This window comes from Maylandia zebra, linkage group LG22 (genome assembly GCF_041146795.1).
Source record: "Maylandia zebra isolate NMK-2024a linkage group LG22, Mzebra_GT3a, whole genome shotgun sequence".
In the NCBI taxonomy this organism is placed as follows: domain Eukaryota; kingdom Metazoa; phylum Chordata; class Actinopteri; order Cichliformes; family Cichlidae; genus Maylandia; species Maylandia zebra.
Genome location: NC_135187.1, coordinates 12,601,373 through 12,617,586, shown reverse-complemented (window position 1 = coordinate 12,617,586; position 16,214 = coordinate 12,601,373). Strand labels below are relative to the sequence as shown.

General features: G+C 43.2%; 1 protein-coding gene across 1 annotated transcript; it reads right to left on the bottom strand.

Annotated features, from left to right (window-relative positions):
• Positions 1 to 81: 81 nt before the first annotated feature.
• On the bottom strand, positions 82 to 11,541 carry ddah2 (DDAH family member 2, ADMA-independent). Its single transcript, XM_004548985.6, has 6 exons — positions 11,170 to 11,541; positions 9,747 to 10,346; positions 7,878 to 8,066; positions 6,074 to 6,193; positions 3,716 to 3,859; positions 82 to 1,231 (listed from the first exon to the last, which is right to left on the bottom strand). Exons 2-6 carry the CDS (start codon positions 10,044 to 10,046, stop codon positions 1,112 to 1,114), a joined length of 873 nt encoding a protein of 290 aa, XP_004549042.2. The 5' UTR covers positions 10,047 to 10,346; positions 11,170 to 11,541; the 3' UTR covers positions 82 to 1,111.
• Positions 11,542 to 16,214: the final 4,673 nt, after the last annotated feature.

Below are 16,214 nucleotides of genomic sequence, written 5' to 3'. Positions count from 1 at the left end.
GGTTAGTGCTGTGACAACTTTTCCCTTAATCAAGCTGTAATATTTTTAATTTTGGATGGGTGGCACTGCTGATAGCTACTGTTTTACTGGCTCAAAAGTACTGTTCAGTTATAGTGGCACAGTTGGTCAGCACTGTAGCCTCCCCAAAAGGTGCCAGATTTGATACCATTGATTAGCTGGTGTCTTTCAATGCATGCGTTTGTTTTCTGCAAGTCTCCCATAATTGGTCCTAGGTGTGAATGTGGGGTTGCACGTCTGTACTCTCCCTGCGATAGACTGGTGATCAATCCAAGGTTTCGCTAACAGCTGGGATAGGCTGCTGCCCCACTGAGATTCTGAATTGGACAAGTAGAAAATAAATGAAAAGACTGGATTTACATTTATTTTAGCCGGATGTACCTAAAGAACTGGCAGTTGAATTACACAGGAATAAAAGTATCACTAAAAGTTAGAAGCTGGATTTTAATATTTCTACACTTGGGACAAATTCATACACTGCAAAGCTAAATCAAATCTGAATCATCACCTAGCAGCTACAGATGGTCTGCAATTTAAAAACAGTTAATACCCAAGTACTGAAATGTGGATATGAAAGCTGTACACTGTAGTAAATGTGGGCACCAAGTCTTAGGTTAGCCAAGAAAACATTTAAAGGGGACTATCACAAGCAGTAATGTTAAGAGACATCAGATTTCTGGAAAGCAGACGTAATGCCCCTTTACTGGATCTAGATTACATCAATTTGGTGAGAAAAGTTAAAAAAATGTTGGGCTGATTGTTGCCTTTGGCTTTTCCTTCACACTTTGGTCTAAAAACGTAATGAACATCTGCATATATACAGAATGAAACTTGCAGTGAAGACTCTTTCCTGTGGGGTTACTGTTTTACTTTGGTGAACTGTGAAAGAGTTGGAACAGTGCAAAACTACAGCTTCATCTAGTGGTTTCATGAGTAGATTTAAGGACATTGTGCAGCGCTGTTCGTTCAGCAGAGGGGGTAGTGGTGCAGTAAATTAGGTGGCTGGTTCTGTCTCAAAATACTGCACATTAGTATCACTACCCCCACCACTGCGAACACCTGCAGATAAATGCTGAGTGGCGTGGGCGTGTTTTCAGAAATATGTATGCTTTCTGTTGACAAGGAGGCAGAATGAGGACAGAGACGCTCCCAGCTTGGAGGCCTCGCTGCAGGCTGTCGGCAGGAGGGTGTAGTCCTGCAGCTTCTGGAAGGCCTGCAGAGAGAGAGGAAACAGTTCAGTCATTCAGACCTGAGCTAGTTGTTACAGACTACACTGCAGGGAAAACTGAAAGGAAAGGAGGAAGGAAAATTTGCTTCACTGGCTGGAAGTTAGAACACCAGATCTGACTCATGAGTGTCAGCGATTAAGAGTCTTAGATCTACATGACAGTTTTGATGTTTCCCTTTTCTTTAGAGACCAAAAGTCTAAAAAAAAAAAAATTAAAAAGCAACTTCAATTTTGTTACATTTCTAATGGTAATGTTGATTTATCAAACTCATCTAATGATTTATTGCCACGCTAGCGTTATTTTCCATTTCCCCCCTGATGAGTTTCCACGTTGTCTGGATAACATTCACATTTCTTGATGTGATTTGTACAGTGTACAATTCCAGCAGCATGTGACCTGATGCTGCTTACAAATTTACCTGTTACACTTGATGCAAGTGGAACTTTTTTGTAGGCCTGTGCAGAACCAGCACATGCATCTCTCCTGGTCAAGCTGATGGCAGCAGTGACAGCTGATGAACTGACCCCTCAGCCAAGCTGCATGCTCATCTTCAGCTGTGAAAGCAGCCAGGTGCATATACACACTAACAAGTGACATCATTTCAGGACAATATGACTTGGCCCGGTTGCACAGTGTTCTACTGAAAACAATTAGTGATTCCAATAAAACACCAGCCATCACAAAAATGCACAGATGTGCATCTCAGATTAAATTGAAGGTTGTGGGAGTGTTCTTTAAGAATGAAGCTGTTTTTTAATCTGGTGTACAAAGATAATAATCTACAAAGATTGTGTGATCCTATTATAAGATGGTTGTATGGGTGGGTTGGTGGACAATATTGGACATTGTGAAATTTTTTAAATGCAAAATACTGACTTGAGGGCAAACTGCTTGAAGGGAAATCATGCAAAAAACAAGTTATCAGTCTTTAAAGGAATTTGTTGCTTTTTCTTTGTGAAGTTTATCTCATTGTGAAAAATCAAAGTTTCCAAATGTTCAAATTAACTCCTCTAATTGTAAGTTCGGTTTTAAATCTCGCCTGATATAATTTTTAGCAGTGGCGCACACACAGTTTCACAAAATACAATCATTATTTTACTTCTGATTTATTTAATTTGCCTCAATCCTGAAACAAACTACAGAAGTATCTGAAAATGCTGATTTATTCTCACTATGCTGGACTCAGCTTCTGTCCTGCCACCTACTTACATATTTAACGGGTCAGAGACGGCACCGTGAGCGGGATATCGACTTCACTAGTCTCAAAAACATTTCAGCTCTTGGAACCACAAGCACAACTGTGACCTTCAACTGCAATGTAACGAGTAAAGAAATGTGAAAAAAAGAAATCTGTTCACATCCCAGATCTTCTTTAGAGAACCTTTTTTGTCTAATGATCAGTTTAGAGCGAGTCAGTCACATTTAGGTCTGATTTAGGATTAACAGAGGTACTTGACTTCCAGGTGGTGAAGCAGCACAAGACACAGAGGTAACATCTGAATTACAGATGCATTAGGCCTTAAAAGGGATAATCACTAATAACAGACAGATTTATAAATCATAAAAGCACTTAGGTTTAAAACACAGGACCAATCACACAAAGGACCGGATGCACAGGGTTTATTACAAAAAACAAAACAAACAACACGAGCTGAGCAGATATCAAATTTCTTATAGGAGCCTGATGGTTGATTTTGATGTGTGATACAATGCATCTGTAGATCCTCTATTATATTGTTGATGCAGTGTGGCTTTGATGTTAATGCTGTTGCATTTCTTTTTATATTTAGATAAAACTAATAAAAAGCTTTGATCACACCAAAGAAGAAGCCATGTATTTCTGTGGTGCAGCGCAAACACATGTGAATCTGCAGCAATACTAGTTATAAATATTTGATCTTGGGCGGTAAGTTTACTTCACTCCGTCTTGAAAGAAGCTGAGATTCTCCCACAGACTTATCAGAAACACACAAGCTAATGACTGCTGTTTAAAGGGAACTGGAGCTGATGACCTAGCTTCTTTTATGTGGAGACGGTGGAAAAAAGGAGGGCTAACATCTGAAAACCTGAGTCCAGCTATCATTTGTACTCCTCCCGATGGAAGCTGTTAGCAAATATTTGTGGGTTTATGCAAGCACTCACGCGACCGAGTAAAGCACCGTGAGACCTTAAAGCTCACACTGACAGTATTTAAAGCTGTTGGATGAGCATGCATGCTTATGATTACTGAACATATGATTCAGTGTTTATGTAGCCTAATTAATACAACAAGGAGATAAGAGCCAGAAAAACTGCCAGAGAAGAAGAAAAAAAAAATCTGTCAAACTATAACATAATGAAAATAGCAAATTACAGGAAAACTTATTTATTGCTATTAGCACATACATGAACATGACATTATACTGCAATAATGTGCAGTTTATTTAAAAAAAAAAAAAAAAGAAGAAAAAACCCTGTGTGGTACTCACAGAAACGCTGTCAGGGCATTCGTCTGCTGGTCGGTGCAGCAGGAAGTCCCGTTTGGACAGACCTTTGATGTAAATGCAGTTTGCTGCCAACTCCTCTGGGACGGTGAGCACATCGTAGTGGTGATCAGTCAGCTGTTCCATCATCTGCAGACAAACACACACATCCAGCATTACACACAGTCGCCGAGCTCCAAGCCAGCACTAATGACATAAACAGATGTGTGCAGTTCAAGTGAGGATGGAGAGATTATATATTTATGACTCATAATGAAAAACAGTATTGACCATAGAGAGATGTTGGGCCCTGCCTAGCACAATGCTTTAAAATCCTTGTCTTAAAAAAGGTTCATTTTAAATGTTGTCATTTCTCTCTTTACATTTCAATAAACTAACTGAAAATCAGCACAAAGGCTTGATCATCACGATGCTTAATACAAAGTCACCAAAAAAATTAACTAAAGAACCCTTTTCATCAAGTCATGTAATCTTCTGGGATATTAATCTGGTCAAAGTAGATGAAGAGTTTGTTAATCAGTTCCAGCTGCTGTTGTTAATGTAATTAACATAAGGTGCACTAGTCAGGCAACAACGACTAGTGCACCTAAACATGAAGGATGGTCACTCATTTCTTTTCCACTAGTTCTCATCTGGCTAAAGTCAGTGTCACTGAGTTCATGAGGGTGGCATGAGGGCCCAGCATGCTTTACTTGGGCCCTGCCTGGCACTCTGGAGAATGGGCAGGTTCACCCCGAGTACATGTGACAGACATCAAAGGGTCTGGAAAAGATGTGGAGAGCATTCTGCGGCCTGTAACATCATTCAGCATGACTGCTTTCATAGTTGGCCAGGGACTAACAAAAAGGGAGGGATGCACAGACCGGCTGGCAATGGCACTGACTGCCATCAGGTACCAGGATGAAACCCTTGGAAACACTGTCAGACTACGCTGGTGCAATGGGTCCTGGGTTCCTCCTGGTGCACGATAACGCCCAGCCTCATGTAGCGAGAGTGTGCAGAAAGTTCTTGGAGGAGGAAGGAATTGATATCATGCTTGCACTGAGCCTAATCCAACAGGACACCTCTGGGACATTATGTTTGGGCCTGATGCTGCCAGGTTGCACCTCAGACTTCACCAGGAGCTCAGTGATGCCCTAGGAGGAGATCCTCCAGGACACCATCCATTGTTTCATTAGAAAGCTTACCCGACCTTGTCTGGCCATACTAACTACTGAGTACCATTTTGAGTTGGTATGAAATTATTTCAAAATAGACTAGCTAGCTGCATAATTTTTTCACTTTGACTTTATTTTTTGTTGGCATAATTTCATTCCAACACATTGCCCAATCCATATCGATCTGGCATGACGCCCCGCAGGTGAGATCTAATGTGCTTTCAAAATGTGACTAATTTTTTTAAGTGGTGCATTTACAATTAAAGTTGAAAATGGCAGCTCTAATTTACATCAACCTCTCAGTGTTTTAGGGACACGAGTCATAACGGCATAAACTGATGTGTCAAGTAATTTTTAGCTGTTTTGGTCATTACTGAGGTCAAATTTATTATTGTTTATTATGATTTCTCACAGACTTCTTCCTTGATTAGGTGGAAAGCCATCCTTATCATGTATAGCATCTTGCAGTGCCGTTCATTGCCCCTTGGATTTCTTTTCAAAGGTGCAGCTGTCGCAGAGGATTGTGGGTCATTGCTGCTACCAATGTGGCTGGATATAGCAATACATCCAGGTGTTTGTAATCACACTAAATAGTATCATGACGTGGAACCATCCTTTGTTTTCTGACTAAACGTAGTGCCAGGATAAGGGATTTCCAGCTACTGAGACTGATCACCCCTCATATACAGCCGCACAAGCTGTTGCTCACAGCCATTTCTGTTCCTTTTAGGCAGAGCCTCCAACTTGTTTGTTATAAGGTCTCCAGCACAGGCACACAGACATGCTAAATGGAAAGCTATGTAGCCTGTGTAAACAAACTGGCATGAATAGATGAATGTGCAGGGTCAGCTGGCAGGCTGTCACACCTGGATTTCTATAACACAGTCAGCAAATGGACAAAAACAAAACTTTAATGATTGAAGTTAAATATTATGCTCACTTCCAGCTCCATATTTTTATTCTGTTGTTGTTGTTGTTGTTATTGTGTGTTCAGAATAATCCCTTTTCATCTAATTTTGGACTTTTAATACGGTCTTGAGTTAATCCAAATAAGCAGGCAAAAATCCTATTTTCATAAAAGCTACAGGGAGTGTTTTCTCCTTGGTATGCGCTTTTCCCTCAATTGCTACAATGCCACAATATTATTAAGGAATTACCCTTTGGGAAACAACACACACATACATACCCGGAGTGTCTTCTTGGCCCCATCACTGTTGCTGAAGATGATGGTGTTTGGGCCTCCCATGGAGCAGATGTTTTTCAGTCGGGCTCCATCACAGACGGGGACAGTCGACACGGCAAAGTCCTGAACACATGTGGGGGTGAACGGTTACCAAGCATACTGGAAACTTCTAGAAGTTTCCAAGCAGGTTTGTTTTGTCATCACAGGTGTAACTAATAACATTAAGATTGGCTTTTCACACATCCCAGTAACTGATGCCTCGACTCCAATCGACTCCTAACTTACTCTCACACTATAAAGTGGTTCCATCTCTGCTCTACACACTGTATATGTAAGGGTGATATTTATGAACGAAAGTTAAATGGAGCCAGAGTGACTCCTCTGAAACACAACACTGATGAAATCATCTCCTGGTTTTCCCCAGTCCCCCAGTCGAACACTTAAACCCTCTCATCCGCTGACACCATTTCACACCACACCCCCACACTCCCACACCCAAGGGAAGAGCGAAGAGCAAATTCAACTCCAAAATATGCAAAATATGTGTGCGTGTCAAACAGAAGTGCATCTATAGTTCTTGAAAAGAGTCAATACTAATGAGCAGCTTGAGCCCAGCCCGAGTGAGCACGCTGTGCTGTGCAGCATTGTGATTATTTGGGCAGTGGAACAACCTCATTCATCAGTGTTTATACACAAGAATTCCCCAAATGCAATTCAGCAAATGGCCACCTGCTCACATTGGCACCTGGGTTTCATATCCGACTGTAATCTTGGCACCGAGGCAATCTTTGTTGTGCAGGCTAAAAATATAAACTCTATATTTTAGTTAGTTGTGTATTGATAATCCTTAGCTGGGCTTTTATGGAGATACACAGACATACAGCGGTCCATACTAAGACACTTTTACTGTAAGGCAAAGATAATAAGATGTAGCAGTTGTATATAAACGCATCAGGATAAAAAAATAAATTAAAAAAAAGGGAGTGAAGAAAACATGCTCAGTGCATCATGAGAATTTCCCCCAGCAGCCTGAGCTATAGCAACATAACCCGAGGATTTGATCTAGGCCTAACTATAAGCTTTATTAACAAAGGAAAGTTTTCATCTTAAAAGTAGAGACAGCGTCTGAATGCCTGTAGGTTTGTGAACCAAAGGCAGAGAGGACTCAACCTTTAAAGTTTCTCTGATGTATGGCTTCCCTCTATATGCATTTTTCCTTTTTATACCTAAAAATCAATCCCACTACGCTATGTGGAAGGATCCCTCAGCTTGAGCTGTAATCATGGATGCACAGGTATTATTTACCTTTAGTGTATAAAAGAGGCATGACACACCTGGATTATCTAATCTCTGGTGAAGACCCTACACTAAAGTCTTCCTTTGCATTTTTAAGTTTCACATACTTTAATTAACTGCTCTTCAGTTTGAGTGAATTAACAAAGAAGCCAGGGCTAAATCCTCCAGTACTGTGCCACACACTGAATTTAATTACAAGTAGCCCTAAATAGAAAAGCTGTCATAAACATTAAAGTTCAAATGACATCTGACATGATAAACTACAGCAGCGGGCTGCAACAAAACACTCGATGGATGATGCAGCTGTGCCACGTGTCAAAATGTGTTGACTGACATCCCTCTTAAAAAGACGACTCTGAGGCAAAAATGTCAGATTCTGTTAAAAGCATGCCGCCCTGACTCCTCAAATCAGAGACAGACATGTGCCTTCACGACAGGCAGCCCCAAACTAGGGATAGTTTGAAAAAGCTTCCTCCTGCTCACTGTACCCTCTTCCCTCTATAGCCCTTACCCTGAAGGTGTCTGCCAGAACCTCCGCCCCTCTGCGGTTGGTGTGGGAGGAGATGCCGACAAAGAACTCCCTCCCCGTGAAGAGGATGTCGCTGCCCTCCAGCGTGGCACCTACAGAGTCGCCCTGCTCTCCGTCCATCTCCACCACAGTCAGGTTGAGCTCCGACATCACCCTCCTCACCGCCTCCACCTGAGGGAGGAATAAACTAGACTCAGTACGAGAGTTGGAAGAAAGCAGCTCAGGCAGGTGGTCTCCGTGTAACATCATCAGTTCTGTGTTTCACTGGCAATTAATATTTGCAATAAGAAGCTACAATAATTAAAAAAACAAAAACAAAAAAAACCAGACTGTCAGCTGAGCATTTTAAAATGTGCTTAAAAACAACAACTGTCTAATAAAAGAACATTTGCGTATAAATCCAGCTGTTGTATAATTTAGTCATTCATTTACATTCTGATTATTTACTGTTCAACTTTAAAGATTTCTTTCAAACAGCTGAGCTGGTTTCCCTCCTCTTGTTAATCCAGGTCTCTCTTCCTGCCATCTTAGAATAAGTGGAACTGAAACTGTTGGAGTAAGCAGTGAAACCGTTGCAAAACCAGATTTCTGAAAAATCATTTAAATAATTCTCGATCAGTTATCTCGGGCTTTTTTTTTATCATTTGTGGAAGCCACAATTGTAAATAAAAACTACATTTAGATTAACTGTGCAACAGAACAACTCTCTTATCATGTTATGGTGACACATTTTGCAATACGCGCGACACTGCAAAACAACGGGGTTCCAGCAGTAGAACATCTGGGATGTGTTTGAGTGTCTACCAATGAAAAGGTTGTGGGATCGATCCCCGGCTCCTCCAGACCGCTTGCTGAAGCATCCTTGGCCAAGATACTGAACCCCAAGTTGCCTCCAATGCATTCACTCGGGCGCGAGTGTGTGAGAATGTTAGAAAGAGCTTATGCTTAGATAAAAGTGCTGTATTAATGTGTCTGTCTGGGTGAATGAGACTTACAGAAGAAAGTGCATTGAGTGCTCAATGAGTAAAAAGGCGCCATATAAGTAAAAGTCCATTTACAACCAGATAATACATTATAATATCTGGAACTAAAGAAGAAAAATACTTCCAAAAAGGAACTGTGCATTTACTGTCACCCAAAGGGTCTGGGTGTTTATCTATTAATTTATTTTAATTAATCAGCTCTTTGATTTGCTTCCTGGCTTTTGATTCATTTTCTGTCCGAGCCATGTTAAGTTCCACTCTAAGAAACATGTTAAGAAAACATTAGGACATTAAAAAAAAAAAACTGTAAAATGGTGTCAACACTTATTAACTGGACAGGAACCATTTGAACCGCATCACTGTTGAGAAGTTTCTTTCCCTAAAGCTTTTTCCAGCAAACCTCCAAGTAGTTTAGGAAAACTACAAACTCTCTCTTAACATTTTTCTTAAAGTTGCATTTTTAAGTCAGTCATAAAATAACATTTTGTTTATCAAACAGCCAAAAATAATAGCCGATGAATGGACTCGTAGCCAGGAAAAACCCTGAGATCTAACTACAGAAGTATAACTGGAACTTTGGACACTCCCAATAAGTCTGCCAGCATCTAAAACACCAAAAAGAAAACCAGTATCAATCAACCAATATCACTGTTGCTTAGAAACATTGTTTTCAGGAGTCTAGGGGGGATATGTCTGAAAGGCCAATGATCATAGCAACAAGGAACAACAAAGATCAGTGAGACCATGTTACAAACAGCCCATACTATGTTTGTCAAGTTCATTTTTATACCGTACTCATACAAACCATTACCCAATACTACATAGAAGATTAAGTGCACTCTGAAAGGCTTTTTCTATGCTGCATTACCTCGCTTTGTCTCTGCTCTTTGAAGGGCCTGGTGATGAGCGCCGTGTCTCCCTGGATGACAGCCACATCCTCTATCTTCCAGCTTTCTGGCAGCTCGGGGTCAGGGGGGATCTCGATCAGCTGCAGGCCCACCTTCTGCCTCAACGCTCCAGTCAGGCAACCGAACTGACGCTGAGCTTTGGCCAGGTCCACCGAAACCTCCCCGTTCTCCTGGCTGTCCCCTGCTTTCTTTCCAAAGGTCTCTGGAATGCCCCTCACCACGGCGTGGGTGAAATGGCCATAAGGGCACATGTTTGCCATGGTTTCAATAATGTGGTAGCAAATATTGGGGCTGTGCCAAAAATCTCACTAAGCTGGCTCTGCCAGGAGAGGAACAAGAGGCAATAAAAGGATGTGAACGTTTATGTGTTTCTGGTCTCCTCTCTTGCAGTCTCGGTATTATTAAGACGCTGGAGGAAAAATGCTCTAAACTAAGCTAAGCTTGTGAAGAAGTAGATCCAGGAAGAGAATGGGAAGCATCTTCAGCCTGGTCTTTGCCTCTTCTTTAATTAGGGACTTCACCATCTATTATCCCAAACATGGGAAGCAAATACTACCAGCCTAAGAAAGAAAAAGATGGATACATCAAGGCAAGAACAAACAAAAATATCAATTTCTATAAAACATTAGAGGGTCACATCCCTGCCTACATGCTTTCATTGGCACTGGACTAAAGTGAAATATAGTCCTAAAAATCTGTAATTTATTTACTCTGTAGGGGAATAAAAAAAAAAATTGTTTATCCCCCATTAAAACATCCAAGGACAGCTGAAATAATACACAGACAAAGAGCACGGCTGAAAGGAGACAAAGGAGCTTTGTTCAAGGTCAGATTATAAGGAATCATTATTCAATAGCCCTCCAATATGCTGCAAAGCCTCTTCATATCTGGCCAGTGGGTTAGATTTGGGACAATTGCCCTTTTATCATCTTCCCTGTAACTGGCAGGAGTCACCCACGGTGAGCTGCACACAGGATGTTTCTTAAATCTGCTTCATAACTTATGCAACAAGTGCTGGGCTTTGATGTTCACTTGACTTTGTTTTAAAAGGCTGCAGCACATGGAGAATATTAATGGATACTTGAACACCGAATATTTACAAACTACATTATAATCACTACTTATATGTTGAATTTTTCTACCTCGTATAGCTTTTGTTTGAGTTTTACCAGCTGTATTAACCAGTACAAACTTCAACCACAAGCAGAACAAAACATCCTGAGGCTGTGGGGCTGCAGGAGTGCACCGCCCCAGCAACTCAACTCTCTTCCAAAATACTTTTCATGATGTTCCCCATCTTTCTTAAATCGGCAAAATAACAGCAACACCCTCACCCCGAGTCGCACAAATAACAAACAGAGCTCTACACTTAGGCCTGCTCACCTGTTTTAGGTCCCGGGTATCCGCTTTCGTCGCCGTTTTCCCTCTATTTTAATTTAATTTCCAAAGCAGCCGAGTTCCCGTTACTCTCCAGCTCCTTTCTCTCTGCCGAATGGCTATCGCGTCAAGACGGCGAACGTGAATTGGCATGTTTCCGGTGGCAAATTTCAAAATAAGACAGCATTGGTTTACATGAACTGTGTCGCGTCGTTTGTACCATATTGCAACTGCTATACAAAAAATAGCGCGCGATAAAATAGCGCGCGATAGTGTGTATACACTATGTATACACTGTAACTGAAAAAAATAATAATTTGCCAACGGTCGTGCTCATAGTTTTTAACGCCACCCCCAAGGAACTTCCGGTCTTATTTTCGACCATTGACGCTCACTTCCCCCACCACCTCCCCTCCCCATCCCCCACACGTCCTACCCGGATTCAATCAGCGGTGATTTATCGCAGGCGCTGCTGTTCTGGCGCTTGCACTTTTAGTGGCAACTGCACTGCAAAGTTACAACCGTTTTAATTTAATTTACACTGGTTTCGAGTTCGTTAACAAAACAGAATTTAATTTGTGTGAAGTTAATATAAACATATTCTTAATTTGTGAGTACATTTGTGACCGCCGTTACTGTTAACCTACGTAATTGCTACATTTAGAATACTTGTTCAACCTATCTGGTGTTACTAACAAATGCGTAATTTAGACTAGTTTAATATAACATTAGGCGGATGCCTTGTTGAAAAATGCCCAGAAAATTCCTATTTTTGCCACACTGGTGCTCCTACGCATTAAAACAGAATTAAAGTCAGATTTTTCTAGGATTATGGACTCCCCCTTTCCCCCTCTCCCATCCCTGCTGTAATCCTGATGAATTGTTTATGAAGGGTCAGGCTTGTGCTTTATATACAAATATAAATGTGGTCTGTCTGAAAGCGAATCAAAGATTTATATGCTGAATTACTGAGCCATCTTTGTTTTTATCCTCCTGACATTTTACTTATTTACTTATTTATAAATAAATAAATAAAATAATCTGGCTTTCCTCAAAGTGGGTCAGTGATGTGATTGCTGGATTAACAGGTTGTCCCATCAGACACCCCACCTCTGAAAAACTACCCATGATTTGTGTTTATAATTAATAATCCAGTATTTCTAAAGAAACTGGTGATGTTCAGAGGTGATGTAAACATGCAGGCCTTCTGTAAACATGTGACTTTTCTGTCTAACAAGGCTGCACAATATTTCCTTCTAGTGACTAGATTGAGTTACTGCAGAAGGAGGACCAGGAGCCAAATTTTCTGCTGCAACGAGGAAGACGAGGGAAGCTGCAGGAGCTCGTCTCCAGTGTGTAGAAGAGGCTGAAAATGAGAACCTGGATGTAAACGGCAGAATGAATAGATGTAAAAAAGGGTGGAGGATGGGAGGTAGAGGGCACAGACAGACAGGATTAAAGAACACCATCTGTCCACTGAGATCCTTCAGCCAGGACACACAAAAAAAACATCCCCATCAAATGCAGGATTAACACTGTCTGCACAAACATGAATGGACTCAGTTGTGAGTCGCTTTAGGCTTGTATTTTTAAGTTTTACAACATGAATGCTTGCTTATTTGAACAAAAGAAAAGGACCTTTAATCCCATAATACTTTTATTTGGCACTAGTTCTGGGGATTCTTTTGTAGGTTATATGCAAATAATTTAATAAAGACACAAATGGACAGAAACAAAGTCACACCAAACTCCATGCAAAAATCTATTGCTTTAGTAGCAAACATACATGCCTCCAAAATGCATCACAGGTCATAAACTCTCAATGTCATTTATGCCTCAGCAATGCCCATGGATTATTTCTGCATACAGTATTGCATCCAGACAAAAGTAACTGAAAAAATACAAGAGAAATGAACAAAAACCTCAATATTTCCAGGAAGATTTTTTTTTAAGCTTGTAATTATTCAACTTGTAAAGAGCTTATTCAGTCTGAGCCCACTCGTTTCGCTCCATCACAAGACTTGCTGTCAGCAGACCGTCCTGCTTGCTGCCCTCACGTCTCCCATTAGGCCCTGAAGGATAATTTGTTTAAACAGGCTCGCTGTGGAGCTCACTGACCCGCTGTCTCTGAGTTGCTGGCTTTCTCCCTCTGTTTGTCTGCTGACTCTTTCTGCACCGTGCTGACTTTATCGGTGCTCATCTTTTCTCTACAGCAGCTGCTGTCTCATGCAGTTACACATAATGTCTTTTCTTTTATAAATGGCTCAGATAGAGGCCAGAATTTCTAACTAAACAAAACTGGCACAAGAATTATGGAGCTAGATGACAAAGAGTATTTCCATCCATCCATCCATCTTCATCCGCTTATCCGAGGTCGGGTCGCGGGGGTAGCAGCCTAAGCAAAGAGGTCCAGACCTCCCTCTCCCCAGCCACCTCCTCCAGCTTGTCCGGGGGAATACCAAGGCGTTCCCAGGCCAGCCGAGAGATATAATCTCTCCAGCGTGTCCTGGGTCTGCCCCGGGGCCTCCTCCCGGTGGGACATGCCTGGAACACCTCGCCCAGGAGGCGCCCAGGGGGCATCCTTGCCAGATGCCCGAACCACCTCAGCTGGCTCCTTTCGATGTGGAGCAGCAGCTGCTCTACTCTAAGCCCCTCCCGGATGGCCGAACTTCTCACCCTATCTCTAAGGGAGAGGCCAGCCACCCTTCGGAGGAAGCTCATTTCCGCCGCTTGTATCCGCGATCTCGTTCTTTCGGTCACTACCCACAGCTCGTGGCCATAGGTGAGGGTAGGGACGTAGATCGACCGGTAAATTGAGAGCTTCGCTTTTACACTCAGCTCCCTCTTCACCACGACTGACCGGTGCAGCGTCCGCATTACTGCAGCCGCAGCCCCAATCCGTCTGTCGATCTCCAGCTCCCTTCTCCCATCACTCGCGAACAAGACCCCGAGATACTTGAACTCCTCCACTTGGGGCAGGAACTCATCCCCGACCCGGAGTGGGCACTCCACCCTTTTCCGGCTGAGAACCATGGCCTCAGATTTGGAGGTGCTGATCCTCATTCCCGCTGCGTTACACTCGGCTGCGAACCGCTCCAGTGCGAGCTGGAGGCCCTCACCCGATGAAGCCAACAGAACCACATCATCCGCAAAAATCAGAGATGAGATTCTGAGGCCACCAAAGCGAAAGCCCTCCGCCACTTGGCTGCGCCTAGAAATCCTGTCCATAAAAATTATGAACAGAACCGGAGACAAAGGGCAGCCTTGGCGGAGCCCATCACCCACCGGGAACGAGTCCGACTTATTGCCGGCAATGCGAACCAAGCTCTTGCAACGGTTGTATAGGGATCGAATGGCCCGTAGCAATGGGCCAGACACCCCATACTCGCGCAACACCTCCCACAGGACGCCCCGAGGGACACGGTCGAATGCCTTCTCCAGGTCCACAAAACACATGTAGACTGGTTGGGCAAACTCCCATGCACCCTCAAGTATCCTCGAGAGGACAAAGAGCTGGTCCAGTGTTCCGCGACCAGGACGAAAACCGCATTGTTCCTCCTGTATCCGAGGTTCGACTAGCGGACGAACCCTCCTCTCCAGCACCCTGGCATAGACTTTCCCGGGGAGGCTGAGGAGTGTGATCCCCCTGTAGTTGGAACACACCCTCCGGTCCCCCTTCTTGAAGATGGGGACCACCACCCCGGTCTGCCAGTCCACAGGTACTGCCCCTGATCTCCACGCAACATTGCAGAGACGTGTCAACCAAGACAGCCCTACAACGTCCAGAGCCTTCAGGAACTCGGGGCGGACCTCATCGACACCAGGGGCTCTGCCACCAAGGAGTTGTTTAACTGCCTCAGTGACCTCGCCCCCGGAAATCGGTGGGTCACACCCCTCATCCCCAGACTCTGCTTCCTCCCCGGAAGACGTGTCAGTGGGATTAAGGAGGTCCTCGAAGTATTCCTTCCACCGCCCGACAATTTTCTCAGTCGACGTCAACAGCGCTCCGCCAGCACTATACACAGTGCAGGTAGAGCACCGCTTTCCCCTCCTGAGACGCCTGACGGTTTGCCAGAATCTCTTCGAGGCAGTCCGAAAGTCTTTTTCCATGGCCTCTCCGAACTCCTCCCACACCCGAGTTTTTGCTTCAGCCACTGCCCGAGCCGCATTCCGCTTGGCCTGTCGATACCTGTCGGCTGCCTCCGGAGTCCCACAGGCTAACCAAGCCCGATAGGCCTCCTTCTTCAGCCTGGTGGCTCCCTTCACCTCTGGTGTCCACCATTTGGTTCGGGGATTACCACCACGGCAGGCACCAACCACCTTGCGGCCGCAGCTCAATGCAGCAGCTTCGGCAATGGAGACGCTGAACATGGTCCATTCGGACTCAATGTCCCCAGTCTCCCTCGGAATGCTGTTGAAGCTCTGCCGGAGGTGTGCGTTGAAGATCTCGCGGACTGGGGCCTCTGCTAGACGTTCCCAGAAAGAGTATTTAACAAAACAAAATCACTAAAAACTTTAAGTTTTCACATTATATTTCTTAAGAAACCCTTTCCCCCCTTTTTATTGCAGTTTTTTTCAAATGTTTTTTTTAGCAGTTGCATGCTCGCAAACCGCGCAATTTATGACACTGCACATAAAAATAGATTACAACTTGACAGGAAAATTAGGCTTTTAAAAAAACCTATTTATACACACAAGTACGGCAAGAAAACAACCAGTTTATAACTAATTATATCCACACAATGGTCCATAAAACTGATTTTGAGCTAACTAAATCAGTCCTGCAGGGTTTTATTGTGGGACCTGCATTAACTGTGAAAAACTTTTCTAAGGTAAGAACTCTCAGACAGCTTCCTTGTGCAATTAAAAGTAGCAGGCAGTTTGCTAATCATCAAATGGACTTGGTAACTGATCATCAGCAACTGTAAGCATCTCTACAAAAAGCTGTTTTGGCAGTTTGCTGGTCTGTTGGTCAGGTGTGTCTTCTGTGTGAACGCGGAAAATTCACCCCAAGGTCAGAAAAAACCCACAAATTTCTACAGAGTCCTGAC

Coding starts and splice junctions, on each gene's coding strand:
- ddah2 (XM_004548985.6), bottom strand. CDS start 10,046: ATGGCAAACATGTGCCCTTATGGCCATTTCACCCACGCCGTGGTGAGG. Junction 6,194..7,877: donor TTCTGGCAGACACCTTCAGG/GTAAGGGCTATA, acceptor ACATGTGTTCAG/GACTTTGCCGTGTCGACTGT. Junction 1,232..3,715: donor AATGCCCTGACAGCGTTTCT/GTGAGTACCACA, acceptor CTCTCTCTGCAG/GCCTTCCAGAAGCTGCAGGA.